Raw genomic sequence first — 18,594 nt, 5'->3', positions numbered from 1 at the left:
CTAATATAGATAAAGCCATACCTTATATTATATAAAAGTAATAAGGATCTGCTGGAGCTGTAATCACTGTCTATGTAGAGGACAGGAGCTTCTTCAGGGTCCTGTACAGAATACACAGTGTCCTAAAAGAAAGTAACATGGAGCCGCCCTCACCTGGAGCAGCCATCCCTGGCACAGGTACAGAGAAGTACAGAACATGCAGTATCTCGCTCTACTGTAGAGGGCGCTACCAGACAGCCAGTTAGTGCATGCACTTCAGGAGTACAGGGGCTTCACCAGTGAAATGTCCATTCTGTTTGGTCAGTTCTTCCGGGTATTGACACGTTTCACAGATCTGGACTGTCTGTACATTGTATGTTGAGTCTGGTTTCAAGTTACAATGGTCCAGAAAAGTCCATTGTATGTTGAGGCCATTGTAAGTTGAGGGATTGCTGTATATCAAAGGGACTCTGGCTGTTGCATTTTTAGGCTGCATTCACACTACGTTTTGTCCATATGGGGATTGGATCCGGCTGTGGGGTTGGGAATCCCGTATCCCAGCCGTCCCCGATCTCGTTAGTGACTCCGGTCGGCTCATTTTTGCCCCATATCCAGTTTTCTGGCCGGACTGTAAACCGTTGTGTGCTGCAGTTTTCAGTCCAGCCAGAAAACTGGATACGGAGCAAAAGTGAGCACTGCCTGCCTAATGTGGGGGGAACACTGCCTGCCTAATGTGGGGGGAACACTGCCTGCCTAATGTGTGGGGAACACTGCCTGCCTAATGTGTGGGGAACACTGCCTGCCTAATGTGGGGGAACACTGTCTGCCTAATGTGGGGGAACACTGTCTGCCTAATGTGGGGGAACACTGCCTGCCTAATGTGGGGGGAACACTGCCTGCCTAATGTGGAGGGAACACTGCCTGCCTAATGTGGAGGGAACACTGCCTGCCTAATGTGGGGGGAACACTGCCTGCCTAATGTGTGGGGGAACATTGCCTGCCTAATGTGGGGGAACACTGCCTGCCTAATGTGTGGGAGAACACTGCCTGCCTAATGTGGGGGAACACTGCCTGCCTAATGTGGGGGAACACTGCCTGCCTAATGTGTGGGGGAACACTGCCTGCCTAATGTGTGGGGGAACACTGCCTGCCTAATGTGGGGGGGAACACTGCCACCCTAATGTGGGGAGAACACGGCCTGCCTAATGTGGGGGGGAACACTGCCTGCCTAATGTGGGGGAACACTGCCTGCCTAATGTGGGGGAACACTGCCTGCCTAATGTGTGGGGGAAGACTGCCTGCCTAATGTGGGGGGAACACTGCCACCCTAATGTGGGGGAACACTGCCTGCCTAATGTGGGGGGAACACTGCCTGCCTAATGTGGGGGGAACACTGTCTGCCTAATGTGGGGGGAACACTGCCTGCCTAATGTGGGGGGAACACTGTCTGCCTAATGTGGGGGAACACTGTCTGGCTAATGTGGGGGAACACTGTCTGCCTAATGTGTGGGGGGAACACTGCCTGCCTAATGTGGGGGGAACACTGCCTGCCTAATGTGGGGGAACACTGCCTGCCTAATGTGGGGGAACACTGCCTGCCTAATGTGGGGGAACACTGCCTGCCTAATGTGGGGGGAACACTGCTTGCCTAATGTGGGGGAACACTGCCTGCCTAATGTGGGGGGAACACTGCCTGCCTAATGTGGGGGAACACTGCCTGCCTAATGTGGGGGGAACACTGCCTGCCTAATGTGTGGGGGAACACTGTCTGCCTAATGTGTGGGGAAACACTGTCTGCCTAATGTGGGGGGGAACACTGCCTGCCTAATGTGGGGGAACACTGCCTGCCTAATGTGGGGGAACATACTGCCTGCCTAATGTGGGGGAACACTGCCTGCCTAATGTGTGGGGGAACACTGTCTGCCTAATGTGGGGGAACACTGCCTGCCTAATGTGGGGGAACACTGCCTGCCTAATGTGTGGGGGAACACTGTCTGCCTAATGTGGGGGGAACACTGCCGCCCTAATGTGGGGGAACACTGCCTGCCTAATATGTGGGGGAACACTGTCTGCCTAATGTGGGGGAACACTGCCTGCCTAATGTGGGGGAACACTGCCTGCCTAATGTGTGGGGGAACACTGTCTGCCTAATGTGGGGGGAACACTGCCGCCCTAATGTGGGGGAACACTGCCTGCCTAATGTGGGGGAACACTGCCTGCCTAATGTGTGGGGGAACACTGTCTGCCTAATGTGGGGGGAACACTGCCGCCCTAATGTGGGGGAACACTGCCTGCCTAATGTGGGGGGAACACTGCCTGCCTAATGTGGGGGTACACTGCCTGCCTAATGTGGGGGAACATACTGCCTGCCTAATGTGGGGGAACACTGCCTGCCTAATGTGTGGGGGAACACTGTCTGCCTAATGTGGGGGAACACTGCCTGCCTAATGTGGGGGAACACTGCCTGCCTAATGTGTGGGGGAACACTGTCTGCCTAATGTGGGGGGGAACACTGCCTGCCTAATATGTGGGGGAACACTGTCTGCCTAATGTGGGGGAACACTGCCTGCCTAATGTGGGGGAACACTGCCTGCCTAATGTGTGGGGGAACACTGTCTGCCTAATGTGGGGGGAACACTGCCGCCCTAATGTGGGGGAACACTGCCTGCCTAATGTGTGGGGGAACACTGTCTGCCTAATGTGGGGGGAACACTGCCGCCCTAATGTGGGGGAACACTGCCTGCCTAATGTGTGGGGGAACACTGCCTGCCTAATGTGTGGGGGAACACTGCCTGCCTAATGTGGGGGAACACTGCCTGCCTAATGTGGGGGAACACTGCCTCCCTAATGTGTGGGGGAACACTGTCTGCCTAATGTGGGGGGAACACTGCCTGCCTAATGTGGGGGGATACTGCCATTGTTGCGAAAATGACATGGGAGTGGCACTTGCCAAGGTAAAGCCGCGCATTTCTGAACAGGTCTCTGAAAGACGACAGCAGAAGTCACTGATTTGCAGTAAATATTCATTATGTTTTTGTGTGAACATCATGTTTTTGTTCTTTGTTCTTAATGGTTTTGTTCATTTTGTGCACCTATGTATAAATATATACGTAAATATATACCTCCTATGTATAAATATATACTTAAATATATACCTCCTATGTATAAATATATACTTAAATATATACCTCCTATGTATAAATATATACTTAAATATATACCTCCTATGTATAAATATATACTTAAATATATACCCTCCTATGTATAAATATATACTTAAATATATACCTCCTATGTATAAATATATACTTAAATATATACCTCCTATGTATAAATATATACTTAAATATATACCTCCTATGTATAATATATACTTAAATATATACCTCCTATGTATAAATATATACTTAAATATATACCTCCTATGTATAAATATATACTTAAATATATACCTCCTATGTATAAATATATACTTAAATATATACCTCCTATGTATAAATATATACTTAAATATATACCTCCTATGTATATAAATAATATACTTAAATATATACCTCCTATGTATAAATATATACTTAAATATATACCTCCTATGTATAAATATATACCTCCTATGTATAAATATATACTTAAATATATACCTCCTATGTATAAATATATACGTATATATATATAGCTCCTATGTTTTGAATTGAAAAAATCATATTTTATTTTTCCAATTAAAAGGGGTTCAGTGAATGCGCATAGGAAACTGTGGGGTTCAGTACCTCCAACAAGGTTAAGAATCACTGGGGATAGGGAATAAGATGTCTAGGGGTAGAGTACCCCTTTAAAGCATTCTGATAATACGCTATTTTAAAATATGAGCTCTTGCTAAAAATGATTGCATGTGATTTTCAAATAATGCTCTACTTATCTGAATAGGTGTTTACCTTGTATCTCTATATAATCCTCCCTCCCTCCACACCTGGTACGCATGACTAAGGGAGCACGGCCCCGAAACGCCGTCGCTTCCAAGGTATTGAGCTGATGGAAGATCTGAGCTCTGTGTCTGTTACAAGCTTAACTCCACTTTGTAAAGAAGATTTATCCCTAAAGAAAATAAAGTCCTGAAAATCTGGGAAACGATTGGTCCAATCGTGAGTTACTACCCCTTCTGGGTCTTCAAATCATGGACATTGCTTTTTTCCATTGTCTAGCCAACTGTGTATTACAAGTACTCCGCCCCCTAGACATCTTATCCCCTATCCAAAGGCCGTGATGTAATGAACGGGGTGTGGCTGTGATGTAATGAACGGGGCGTGGCTGTGATGTAATGAACGGGGCGTGGCTGTGATGTAATGAACGGGGCTTGGCTTGTGATGTAATGAACGGGGCGTGGCTGTGATGTAATGAACGGGGCGTGGCTGTGATGTAATGAACGGGGCGTGGCTGTGACATCGTGAGCCTCTGCCCCGCATTTGTCAGTCGAAGTTCGCTCCATGCACCAGATGTATGGGGTGCTGCAGCCGAGATGATAATCTGATCCCAGCACTGTAATTGTACCCGGCAGAGTACAAAGGGGGACACTGCACTTACAGTGGGGAAAAAAGTATTTAGTCAGCCACTAATTGTGCAAGTTCTCCCACTTATAAAGATGAGAGGCTGTAATTGTCATCATAGGTTATAACCTCAACTATGAGAGACAGAATGGGGGAAAAATACAGGAAATCACAGTGCAGGAATTCTAATGAATTCATTGGTAAAATAAGTATTTGGTCACCTACAAACAAGCAAGATTTCTGGCTCTCACAGACCTGTAACTTCTTCTTTAACCCCTTAAGGACGCAGGACGTAAATGTACGTCCTGGTGAGGTGGTACTTAACGCACCAGGACGTACATTTACGTCCTAAGCATAACCGCGGGCATCGGAGCGATGCCCGTGTCATGCGCGGCTGATCCCGGCTGCTGATCGCAGCCAGGGACCCGCCGGCAATGGCCGACGCCCGCGATCTCGCGGGCGTCCGCCATTAACCCCTCAGGTGCCGGGATCAATACAGATCCCGGCATCTGCGGCAGTTCGCGATTAAAATGAACGATCGGATCGCCCGCAGCGCTGCTGCGGGGATCCGATCATTCATAACGCCGCACGGAGGTCCCCTCTCCTTCCTCCGTGCGGCTCCCGGCGTCTCCTGCTCTGGTCTGTGATCGAGCAGACCAGAGCAGGAGATGACCGATAATACTGATCTGTTCTATGTCCTATACATAGAACAGATCAGTATTAGCAATCATGGTATTGTTATGAATAGTCCCCTATGGGGACTATTCAAGTGTAAAAAAAAATGTAAAAAAATGTAAAAGTAAAAGTAAAAAAAAAGTGAAAAATCCCCTCCCCCAATAAAAAAGTAAAACGTCCGTTTTTTCCTATTTTACCCCCAAAAAGCGTAAAAAACATTTTTTATAGACATATTTGGTATCGCCGCGTGCGTAAATGTCCGAACTATTAAAATAAAATGTTAATGATCCCGTACGGTGAACGGCGTGAACGAAAAAAAATTTTAAAAGTCCAAAATTCCTACTTTTTTAATACATTTTATTAAAAAAAAAATTATAAAAAATGTATTAAAAGTTTTTTATATGCAAATGTGGTATCAAAAAAAAAGTACAGATCATGGCGCAAAAAATGAGCCCCCATACCGCCGCTTATACGGAAAAATAAAAAAGTTATAGGTCATCAAAATAAAGGGATTATAAACGTACTAATTTGGTTAAAAAGTTTGTGATTTTTTTTAAGCGCAACAATAATATAAAAGTATATAATAATGGGTATCATTTTAATCGTATTGACCCTCAGAATAAAGAACACACGTCATTTTTACCATAAATTGTAAGGCGTGAAAACGAAACCTTCCAAAATTAGCAAAATTGCGTTTTTCGTTTTAATTTCCCCACAAAAATAGTGTTTTTTGGTTGCGCCATACATTTTATGATATAATGAGTGATGTCATTACAAAGGACAACTGGTCGCGCAAAAAACAAGCCCTCATACTAGTCTGTGGATGAAAATATAAAAGAGTTATGATTTTTAGAAGGCGAGGAGGAAAAAATGAAAACGTAAAAATTAAATTGTCTGAGTCCTTAAGGCCAAAATGGACTGAGTCCTTAAGGGGTTAAGAGTCTCCTCTGTCCTCCACTCGTTACCTGTATTAATGGCTCCTGTTTGAACTTGTTATCAGTATAAAAGACACCTGTCCACAACCTCAAACAGTCACACTCCAAACTCCACTATGGCCAAGAACAAAGAGCTGTCGAAGGACACCAGAAACAAAATTGTAGACCTGCACCAGGCTGGGAAGACTGAATCTGCAATAGGCAAGCAGCTTGGTGTGAAGAAATCAACTGTGGGAGCAATTATTAGAAAATGGAAGACATACAAGACCACTGATCGTCTCCCTCGATCTGGGGCTCCACGAAAGATCTCACCCCATGGTGTCAAAATGATCACAAGAACGGTGAGCAAAAATCCCAGAACCACACAGGGAGGCCTAGCAAATGACCTGCAGGGACCAAAGTACCAAAGGCTACCATCAGTAACACACTACACCGCCAGGGACTCAAATCATGCAGTGCCAGACGTGTCCCCCTGCTTAACCTCTTGTGTCCTTAAGGACGCAGGGCGTACAGGTACGCCCGTGGGAATTTTGGTCCCTACCGCCAGCTGGTCGGGGACCGGACTGCGATGCCTGCTGAAATCATTCAGCAGGAATCCTGGCACATCGCCGAGGGGGGTCCTGAGACCCCCGCATGTTGACGATTGCCAGAAATCGGCGGTCACTTCAGACCGGCGATTTTCGGCGACTCTGGTTCCAGCCGCTTGCTGGCCGGGGACCAGATCGGGATGCCTGCTTAAATCATTCAGCAGGCATTCCGGCTCATCGCCGGAGGGGGTCGTGAGACCCCCGCATATGGTCGATCGCCTCAGATCGCCGGTAAATACCAACCGACGATCTGCAGCGAATCCAGGGTCATGGGGGTCACATGTGACCCAATGACCCGTATAAGAATGATGATTGGCAGTGTAATATACACCACCAATCATCATCCGTAGTGTACTGGGAGGTGGCAGTGTTGCCACCCCCAGTACAGCTGTGATTGGGGGGCCGGAGTGACTGCACCAATCACAGCAGTATGGGGAGGTGGGTGTAGGAGAATGTTGCTCCATTCTGCCCACCATTCTTTAGTGATCTGGTGTGCAGGACGGAGCCCCGTGCTGCCATCTCCCCTCTCAGAGTGAAAAAAGTACCCCCTTGCTCCCTTTCTGTGGCCCCTTTGTACAGAAAGCCATCAGGGACAGTTTCGATTAGGTAGGGACAGGTTAGGAGTAAAAAAATAAATAAAAATTTTCCCATTCTGGACTACAATCAGTATATGAGGGGAGTTGATCTTTCTGAGCAAGTCCTCAAGCCATATAATGCCGTGCGGAAAACACGGGTATGGTACAAAAAAGTTGTCTTCCACATGGTACAGATTGCCATGTAAAACTCTTTTGTACTATCCCAGTACGCTGGCAACGCAGGGACATACCTGCAGTTCCAAGAGGAAGTTCTAAAGACCCTCATCTTTGGTGACTGCCGAAGAGTGGGTCCCCTGCCAACACTGACATCACGAGAACAGTGCTCTCTGCTGTCATCTCTGTCCATTTTAGGAACTGTCCAGAGCAGCATATGTTTGCTATAGGGATTTTCTCCTACTCTGGACAGTTCTTAAAATGGACAGATATGTCAGCAGAGAGCACTGTGCTCGTGATGTCAGCAGAGAGCTCTGTGTTGCAAAAAGAAAAGAATTTCCTCTGCTGTATTCAGCAGCTAATAAATACTGGAAGGATTAAGATTTTTTAATAGAAGTAATTTACAAATCTGTTTAACGTTCTGCCACCAGTTGATTTAAAAAAAAAAAAGTTTTCCACCGGAGTACCCCTTTAAGGTGATTATGAGCTGCGTCCTTAAGGGGTTAAGCCAGTACATGCCCGGGCCCATCTGAAGTTTGCTAGAGAGCATTTGATTGATCAAGAAGAGGATTGGGAGAATGTCATATGGTCAGATGAAACCAAAGTAGAACTTTTTGGTAAAAACGCAACTCGTGCTTAGAGGTGAAAGAATGCTGAGTTGCATCTAAAGAACACCATACCTACTGTGAAGCATGGGGGTGGAAACATTATGCTTCGGGGCTGTTTTTCAGCAAAGGGACCAAGGCAAGAGGTCATGTATCGTGAGATTTTGAGTGGAAACCTCCTTCCATCAGCAAGGGTATTGAAGATGAAACGTGGCTGGGTCTTTCAGCATGACAATGATCCCAAACACACCACCCGGGCAATGAAGGAGTGGCTTCGTAAGAAGCATTTCAAGGTCCTGGAGTGGCCTTGAAAATCTTTCTAAATGCAGAATACTGTATTGTACTCACTCCAGAGTGTAATTACCCATAAAACATGATAATATGCAATATTAAAGGAGAATCTCCCAGTGCCATTTAATCACCCCCTTATCTCCCCCTGTACCATTTCCTTGCCTCTTAATACCCTGTGCCACTTTATTCCCGTGCCTTGTGCCAAATCATCCACCCTTTCCCCCTGTGCCACATCATTCCCCCTTGATCCCCCCTGTGCTTTTTTATTACTCCTTTATTTCACTCTTTAATTCATCACCCCCTCTTTATCATCCCCTGTGCCATTTCTCCCCTCCCCGTGCCATTTCATTCCCCCTTTATCCCCCTATGCCACTTTATTCCACCTTTTCCAAATGATCCCATCTCCCCCCCTCATGCCACATCACTTTTCCTCTTCCCTCCTCCCCTGTTGTTCTTTTTACCTTGCCAGCAGGTTCAGGTGCAGGGGTTCTCAGTGGATTTGACATTCTCCTGAGGTCCTCTGCGCTGAAATGTGATTGACTGTGACCAGAGAAGAGGTCACCTGATGTAACTTTATGTAATCACTGATATGGTCTGTAGAGCTGGGGTCATTCCTGTCTGTGTATAGCGGTGTTATCAGTGTGGTAGTATTATCCAGTCACTGTATGATAATAATGTGTAGTCATCGTGTGGTACAATAATTTGTCCCTTGTATAGCAGTGTCATTGGTGATACTGGTCTGTGTATAGTGGTTTTATTCTGTATCAGTACTGTAGTATTATCCTGTTACTACATGATGGTTATTATTGTGGTCATGGTTTGGTACAGTAGAATCTCCCAATAGGGGACATTCACGGGGGATGAAAAAAAAGTGTCTGCTATTAAGAGATGTCCCTTCAGATCTCATCGCCATAGAAAACTTTTGGTGGGAGTTGAAAATCTGTGTTGCCCAGCGACAGCCCCAAAACATCACTGCTCTAGAGGAGATCTGCATGGAGGAATGGGCCAAATACCAGCAACAGTGTGTGAAAACCTTGTGAAGACAGAAAATGTTTGACCTCTGTCATTGCCAACAAAGGGGATATAACAAAGTATTGAGATTAACTTTTCTTAATGACCAAATACTTATTTTCCACCATAATTTGCAAATAAATTCTTTAAAAATCAGACAATGTGATTTTATGGATTTTTTTTCTCATTATGTCTCTCATAATTGAGGTTATAACCTATGATGAAAATGTATAAGTGGAAGAACTTGCACAATTGGTGGCTGACTAAATACTTTTTTGCCCCACTGTAGATATGCAGTTGGGCTTAAACGTCCTGTCTTAAAAAGAACAGTAAAATGAGGCCGAATTACAGCCATCTGAATGAGGCCTAAGGGACGAGAGGCGAACCTTAGCATTTTTAAGCCATAGACCCACAGATATCTTGTCCTGACTCTGACAGCAGCTTAGGAAAGATGGCGGCCACCAAAATCATGTAAAGGAAATATGATCAAAACACATGATTTCAACTGATGTTCTGATTGACTTTGTATTAAAAAATGACTGCGGCTGACGTCTTATCAGGGATATTAAAGCACAATACGTTGACTCTGTAGTAAAAAATCTGTAGTTAAAAGTCATACCAGTTTATTGAAGTTTGAAGGACAAATGGACAAACCAGAGTATATAACAATTTATATAACAATTTACTACGGATTACAGGATGTTCTCCAGGTATCAGACATCTTTATCTGAGAGCAGCCTATAAAGTGTAAAATATATCGTAATAAAGGAACAGAACAATCCTCAAACCAGACCCAAGGGTGGGATTATCATAGAATTGTGGTTGTTATTCTATATGTACCGTATATACTCGAGTATAAGCCGACCCGAGTATAAGCCGAGACCCCTAATTTCAACCCAAAATCCCAGGAAAAGTTATTGACTCGAGTATAAGCCTAGGGTGGGAAATACATCATCCCCCCCTGTCATCATCCAGACCCGTCATTAACATCCTCATCATCATCACCGCCTGTCATCATCCAGACCCTCATCATCATCACCTGCCATCATCCCCTTGTCATCATCCCACACATCCCCCCTTCATCATCCCCTTGTCATCATCCCCACCCCCCTTCATCATCCCCTTGTCATCATCCCCACCCCCCTTCATCATCCCCTTGTCATCATCCCCACCCCCCTTCATCATCCCACACCCCCCCTTCATCATCTTCTTGTCATCATCCCCCCCCCCCCTTCATCATCCTCTTCTCATCATCCGCCCCCAGTGGTCTTCAACCTGCGGACCTCCAGAGGTTTCAAAACTACAACTCCCAGCAAGCCCGGGCAGCCATCGGCTGTCCGGGCTTGCTGGGAGTTGTAGTTTTGAAACCTCCGGAGGTCCGCAGGTTGAAGACCACTGCGGCCACCGACATCATCCAGCCCCCTCTCACCCCCTTTAGTTCTGTACAGTACTCACCTCCGCTCGGCGCTGGTCCGGTGCTGCAGGGCTGTCCGGAGAGGAGGTGGTCCGGTGGGATAGTGGTTCCGGGCTGCTATCTTCACCGGGGGCGCCTCTTCTCCGCGCTTTCGGCCCGGAATAGAGGCGTTGCCTTGACAATGACGCAGAATTACGTTGGCAATGAACGTACCTCTGCGTCGTTGTCAAGGCAACGTGACTATTCTGGGGCCGGGCCCGAAGCGCTTAGAAGCGGCCTCCCCGGTGAAGATAGCAGCCCGGAACCACTATCCCACCGGACCACCTCCTCTCCGGACAGTCCTGCAGCACCGGACCAGCGCCGAGCGGAGGTGAGTACTGTATAGAACTAAAGGGGGGTGAGAGGGGGCTGGATGATGTCGAAGGCCGCAGTGGTCTTCAACCTGCGGACCTCCGGAGGTTTCAAAACTACAACTCCCAGCAAGCCCGGACAGCCGATGGCTGCCCGGGCTTGCTGGGAGTTGTAGTTTTGAAACCTCTGGAGGTCCGCAGGTTGAAGACCACTGCGGTTGGAGAGTTCACTCGAGTATAAGCCGAGGGGGGTGTTTTCAGCACGAAAAATCGTGCTGAAAAACTCGGCTTATACTCGAGTATATACGGTAATCCACTTTATACTGTACATACAATACTTATACTTTTGAAAGTGTAAATGATGGAAATAAAATCTAACTTTTGTTGACATATTATAAGAATGTCTAATCTGTAATTTGGAGATTTTTCCATCTTTCCTTGGCTTCTTTATGTACATTAATACATTTTTTTACCTGGGGTGCCAAAACTTTTGATCCCCACTGTATTTCACTATAACAATCCTATTATATTTGTGAATCAGATTGTGAAGGTTAATAATATTCAGCAGCTCAGCTTCAGATGCTGCAGTAAATCCTCCACCTTGGTCGGGTTTGTAAGGTCCGGGTGCTGTAAGAGAAGAAAAAAGAAATTGATTATTGCTTCTAAAAATGTTACAGATAATGAAGGGTAACAAAAAAAAATAGATATAACATTCTTTAATGATAAATCTTTATTATATTAAAATTTAAAGGGGTTATCCAGGCAAAAACTTTTTTTATATATCAACTGGCTCCGGAAAGTTAAACAGATTTTTAAATTACTTCTATTAAAAAAAAATCTAAATCCTTTCAGTACTTATGAGCTTCTGAAGTTGAGTTGTTCTTTTCTGTCTAAATGCTTTCCGATGACACCTGTCTCGGGAACCGCCCAGTTTAGAAGAAAATCCCCATAGCAAACCTCTTCTACTCCGGACAGTTCCCAAGACACGTGTCATCAGAGAGCACTTAGACAGAAAAGAACAACTTTAACTTCAGAAGCTCATAAGTACTGAAAGGATTAAGATTTTTTAATAGAAGTAATTTACAAATCTGTTTTAACTTTCTGGAGCCAGTTGATATGTCAAAAAGTTTTTTCCTGGAATATCCCTTTAATATCTGATTGTGGGGGTCCGACACCCAGAACCCCACTGATCAGCTATTCATCTGAACCACTGTGCACACATGCCTGCAGTAAATGGAGCTGTAGGGAGACAGCGCCTTACATTGTGCTGTGTTCGTGTTGGGTTACTGCAGCTCCGCTTCTATTTACTTCAAGGGGAGCTGCATTACACCTAAAATAGAGCCGTCTTCTCTAATCACTGTGTAGATGTGGGTGCAGGGGCTCTGGTAAACTGATGATTGGTGGGTTGCTGGTGTGAGGTGCAGAACAGCGCCCCCCTGCATATTTACATTGGCCCCTCCCATCAGTTGTCTGGAGATTTCCGAACATACAGCGAGGGGAGGGGGAAGGCGGAGCTGTGCAGGACGCAGTTCTGCACGTCCCTCCCCCCCGTACACAGCTGCCTCCTCGCCCCTCCCTCAGGAGGAGGGACTTAGATTTCCACAGCCCCGCTCCAAGATGAACACACAATTTCCTCCAAAAGAACCACAGGATCAGGCAGGCGTGGCAAACCGCTTCATCAGGCGATCACACTATGGAGTGCTTTCCTTTGTCATAGCCTGGGGGGAGTAGGGTATATGGGGCTGTAGCTGTGCAGTGACTAAAGGGTGCTTGTTAACCCTTGCTATTCGTGACGCCAGGGTGAGGGCTCCTCTGTAATGCTTGTCCTACCGCCACCCTTCCCAAGAGCGATAGGGAGGTAGATAATAATGGAATGTCCACAACCGGAGAGTTTGCTGAAACAGGTGTAACTTTTACTGAAGATTTTATGCAAGCTTCATAACCGGAACAGTCTCTATACATACAACTGCTTTCTTGGAGATTGACAAAGGTTAGCAATTTAGAGTCTTTAAGGTAATATGCGCTGTTCCACTGGATTTAGGGGATTTAGTTGCGGTCCAGTAGTTACACTAGCATTAGCGGGGAATAGTTTAGAATTCACGGTTTAGTTCAGCTGAGGCCGATAGGTTTTCAGGCCTAGCGTTTCTTTGCAACTTGCGCAGATCCGTCCTGCTAGTCCGGCATCCACAAGAGCAGCAACCCAAGAGAGCGATCATTGGCTACAGCTCCCTTATATGGGCAGGGGCTGGACTAGAGCTAATTGGTCCATACTGATGTCAATCACCATTACAAAGGATTATGGGCAACATGTGACCCAAGGACCTCCAAAGGTCCTCCAACATACCCTAGAGGATTTTAACATGGCCACATGACCGAAGGTCCTGCGACGCTAAACAAGGTAAGTACTATACAGTATATTAAATATATATAATTACTAAATATGTACATATATCAACATTATAGAATTAGAGCAGAGAAGAGGTGACTAGGGGCCTGCCTGAGCGTAGTTACTCTGACTTTGGGGACCACCACACTAGGTACGGTATGCAATACGGTACCGGGACACCACAAGTTTGTTTTAGCTGCCGCTCCTAGATGGAGATTTTGACAGCTGTGAAAATCTACATCCAGGAGCGGGGCTTTAAAAATCTCTACTTGTGGTGGTGTCACTGAGCCATTGTGTAAATTTGGGTCCAGGGGGCTGTGCACCTCCCTCGGCAGGAGAGGGATTCCCACCCCATTCCCACCGCCCCAAGGACGTAGATTTTCACAGCTGTTAAAATCTACGTCCAGGAGTGGGGCTGTGAGAATCCAGAGGGAGGGGCGAGGAGGGCGCTGTGTACGAGGTGAGGGACGTGCAGAACTGCGTCCTGCACAGCTCCTCCTTTCCCCTCCCCTCGCTGTATATTCGGAAATCTCCAGACATCTGAGGGGAGAGGCTGATGTAAAAATGCACGCAGTTCTGCACCTCGGACCCATACGATCAGATATGGTTGGCCTATCTTGAGGATCATGGAATTTTGTACAGAACATAAAACCCTTGTGAGCCCTATGATCAGGAAACGAGCCGTCATACAGGCCGTATAAGGAGAAATAAAAAAAGTTATAAGGGTCAGAATAGGACAAAATGTCCCCTTTATATGTGTATCCTGTGATGTCACGCATATATAATTAATTATGCAAATTTAACATGGCCGGTATTTTTTTGCAAGAAAGGCGGCAACCCTGATTGAGGGTAATACACGAGGTGCTGGCCTCCATTTTTGTTTTTTTTAAATAATTTTTTCTATATATGCAGGTATCTTGAAATTTATCAATGAGGAGGTCCAGTCATGTGGACCTTTTAGTGCAAAACCCCTCTAATAGCCTTCAATGTTTTTGATTTTGGGACCCATGAGTACTCACCGCAACCTGCAATGCTTGGTCCAGGTCCTCTATAATGTCTACTGTGTCCTCCAACCCTATGGAGAGGCGAATGAGGTTGTCGGTGATCTTCAGGCGCGCTCGCTCTTCCTCCGGTACTGAGGCGTGAGTCATGATGGCTCTACACAAGAGGGGACAGATTATTTATCTACACAAGAGGGAGAAGAGTATTACAAGGACCATAAGTGCTGAAAGGACATGATCCACTTACGAGCCCATCTGTCCTCCTCCTGCACATTTTACTGTAGGATCTGCTAAACCATTACTCTGCTGTATGGAGATTGGCAACCCAACTGAAGCCGGACACCAACCCACAGCTTCCGATCTCCTGTTATATATGGCAGCCTACAATAGTCTAGAATAGTCTAGAATAGTGCCTGTAAATGTTTATTGTAAAAATCAGTCAGTAATTAGTTAACTACAATAAAACTCCCATATGAAAAGCCAGTTCAGATGAGTGATTTAAAGGGGTACTCCCGTGTAAAACTTTTTATTTTATTTAATCAACTGGTGCCAGAAAGTTAAACAGATTTGTAAATTACTTCTATTAAAAAATCTTAATCCTTCCAGTACTTTTTAGGGGCTGTATACTAAAGAGAAATCCAAATAAGAAATGCATTTCCTCTGATGTCACGAGCACAGTGCTCTCTGCTGACCTCTGCTGTCCATTTTAGGAACTGTCCAGAGCAGGAGAAAATCCTCATAGCAAACATATGCTGCTCTGGACAGTTCCTAAAATGGACAGCAGAGGTCAGCAGAGAGCACTGTGGTCATGACATCAGAGGAAATGTATTTCTTTTTTGGATTTCTCTTTAGTATACAGCCCCTAAAAAGTACTGGAAGGATTAAGATTTTTTAATAGAAGTGATTTACAAATCTGTTTAACTTTCTGGCACCAGTTGATAAAAAAAAAAAAAAAAAAAAAAAGTTTTCCACAGGAGTACCCCTTTAAGGGGTAATTCGCTGCTAGACATCTTATCCCCTATCCAAAGGACTGGGGATAAGATGTCCTATCACAGAGGGCCCCAGCAGCACTCGGCGTTCTAAACAAATGCCAAGTTCCTGCAGCATTGGTCGTGACGTTGCGACCACGCCCCCTTGTGACATCCCGTAATGCCCCCTCCATTCATGTCTATGGGAAGGGGCATGTTGGCCAACACGCCCCTTCCCATAGACATGAATGGAGGGGGCATGTCATGACGTCATGAGGGGGCGTGATCGAGACATCACGATCACGGACTCCAGGTCTGAGCGTTCTAAACAAAAGGATAAGAACGCTGGAGCACCGGAGTACCCCTTTAAGGCCGATGTTTCCATCTGTATTTTTGGGAAGGGCAACTTTCCCCTCTTAAACATTGGATTACTGGTAACATCATGGCGACATCTCTGAATTGTTTGCGGGAGTTTCCGCTTTTAAACGATTCCGCATGCTGCATTTTGGGGTGTAAGCCGTATCGTAGGCTTAGTGGCGGCTTTACTGGGTGAGTCCCGGTGTCTAAGTGAAAGTTAAAAGATTGGATATATATTATTTTGTTCGCTGCCCAACTTCAGTCCTTTGAACGGACTGAGTGACGGAGCGTTCTTTAGCGGTGCACAGTGGCAGTGTGAACATAGCCCATCTATCGCTGGCCGAGGCGGGACATTGCTGTCGCTGGCGATAGGCTGATCCGCAGTGTCACATGTTGACCACCGGCACCACAAAACTGGAGCGGCAATACTGGGATACTGACGGAGTGATGGTAGGTAAGTCTACTTTGTTGTTTTATATGCTGGAAGCCCAGGGATGACGGAACAGAATCTTTCTGAACTGGACTTCTCCTTTTAGTTCTTCGTATGCTGCTATCCAATTAGGGATGTACAGCGAAGCCATATCAGGTCATTCCAATCAGGGATGTACAGCGAAGCCATATCAGGTCATTCCAATTAGGGATGTACAGCGAAGCCATATCAGGTCATTCCAATCAAGGATGTACAGCGAAGCCATATCAGGTCATTCCAATCAGGGATGTACAGCGAAGCCATATCAGGTCATTCCAATCAGGGATGTACAGCGAAGCCATATCAGGTCATTCCAATCAGGGATGTACAGCGAAGCCATATCAGGTCATTCCAATTAGAGATGTACAGCGAAGCCATATCAGGTCATTCCAATTAGGGGTGTACAGCAAAGCCATATCAGGTCATTCCAATCAGGGATGTACAGCGAAGCCATATCAGGTCATTCCAATTAGGGATGTACAGCGAAGCCATATCAGGTCATTCCAATCAGGGATGTACAGCGAAGCCATATCAGGTCATTCCAATTAGGGGTGTACAGCAAAGCCATATCAGGTCATTCCAATCAGGGATGTACAGCGAAGCCATATCAGGTCATTCCAATTAGGGATGTACAGCGAAGCCATATCAGGTCATTCCAATCAGGGATGTACAGCGAAGCCATATCAGGTCATTCCAATTAGGGATGTACAGCGAAGCCATATCAGGTCATTCCAATCAGGGATGTACAGCGAAGCCATATCAGGTCATTCCAATTAGGGATGTACAGCGAAGCCATATCAGGTCATTCCAATTAGGGATGTACAGCGAAGCCATATCAGGTCATTCCAATTAGGGATGTACAGCGAAGCCATATCAGGTCATTCCAATTAGGGATGTACAGCGAAGCCATATCAGGTCATTCCAATCAGGGATGTACAGCGAAGCCATATCAGGTCATTCCAATTAGGGGTGTACAGCGAAGCCATATCAGGTCATTCCAATCAGGGATGTACAGCGAAGCCATATCAGGTCATTCCAATTAGGGATGTACAGCGAAGCCATATCAGGTCATTCCAATCAGGGATGTACAGTGAAGCCATATCAGGTCATTCCAATTAGGGATGTACAGCGAAGCCATATCAGGTCATTCCAATTAGGGGTGTACAGCTAAGCCATATCAGGTCACTCTACCATATCTGAACAGGCCCAGCGCCCTCCAAATTGCATTTTCCAGCACGATATTCAAAAAGCTTCTTATTGCTTTAGCGACATCTCAAATCCACACGGGAGAATGTTAGTAGTTATCAGGATCTTGTTATATGAATATTACGGGTTCATGCTTGAGATATAAATGATGTATATGTTTAAAGGGGTACTCCGGTGGATTTTTTTTTTTTTTTTTAATCAACTGGTGCCAGAAAGTTAAACAGATTTTTAAATTACTTCTATATAAAAATCTTAATCCTTCCAGTACTTATTAACTGCTGCATACTGCAGAGGAAATTCTTTTCTTTTTGGAACACAGAGCTCTCTGCTGACATCACGAGCACAGTGCTCTCCGCTGACACCTCTGTCCATTTTAGGAACTGTCCAGAGCATCATATGTTTGCTATGGGGATTTTCTCCTAGTCTGGACAGTTCTTACAATGGACAGAGGTGTCAGCAGAGAGCACTGTGCTCGTGATTCAGCAGAGAGCTCTGTGTTCCAAAAAGAAAAGAATTTCCTCTGTAGTGTTCAGCAGCTAATAAGTACTGGAAGGATTAAGATTTTTTGTTTAATAAAAGTAATTTACAAATCTGTTTAACTTTCTGGCACCAGTTGATTTAAAAAAATAAAAGTTTACCAGAGTACCCCTTTAAGGCTGATGTGTCGGCCTATCTTTGTGGGAAACTGTCCACTCTTAAACACTGCGGGTGCTCGCTTACCACCAACTTCATTGCGTCGTGCATCACCCATCCCACCCCTTTTTAATAGGTAAAGGGTATAAGTCTGCATATTTACCCTACAACTCAAGCCACTTTGCTCCATGCATAGGGTAAGGTCACTTAGTTTGTCCCACTTGGTTGCAATGACCACAAGTGAATGCTCCTAGGTCATAGGGTTGCCACCCTGCCGGTATTTTACCGGCACAGCCGGTATTTTGGCCACCCTGCCGGTATTTATATATTAAAGATAATGTCAATGCAATGGCCGGTATTTATCCAACCAATACTCCTACTCCCAGAATTTTGCACCATATACTATACCAGTGTTTCCCAACCAGAGCGCCTCCAGC

At 45.6% G+C, this 18,594-nt stretch overlaps 1 protein-coding gene across 1 annotated transcript in view; it reads right to left on the bottom strand.

Moving 5' to 3' along the window:
- Nucleotides 1–11,332: 11,332 nt before the first annotated feature.
- LOC130283359 (cystathionine gamma-lyase-like) overlaps nucleotides 11,333–18,594 on the bottom strand; it is a 43,796-nt gene continuing 36,534 nt past the window's right edge. The window contains exons 11-12 of the mRNA XM_056532747.1: nucleotides 14,543–14,681; nucleotides 11,333–11,764 (exon numbers count right to left, since the gene is read on the bottom strand). Of these exons, the coding sequence (XP_056388722.1) occupies nucleotides 11,699–11,764; nucleotides 14,543–14,681 (205 nt within the window). The 3' untranslated portion in view covers nucleotides 11,333–11,698. The remainder of the gene's footprint in view (nucleotides 11,765–14,542; nucleotides 14,682–18,594) is intronic.

The sequence above is a fragment of the Hyla sarda genome, chromosome 7 (genome assembly GCF_029499605.1).
Source record: "Hyla sarda isolate aHylSar1 chromosome 7, aHylSar1.hap1, whole genome shotgun sequence".
NCBI classification, from domain to species: domain Eukaryota; kingdom Metazoa; phylum Chordata; class Amphibia; order Anura; family Hylidae; genus Hyla; species Hyla sarda.
Note: the sequence above shows the minus strand (reverse complement) of the source record. Positions and strands in the feature narration are given on the sequence as shown.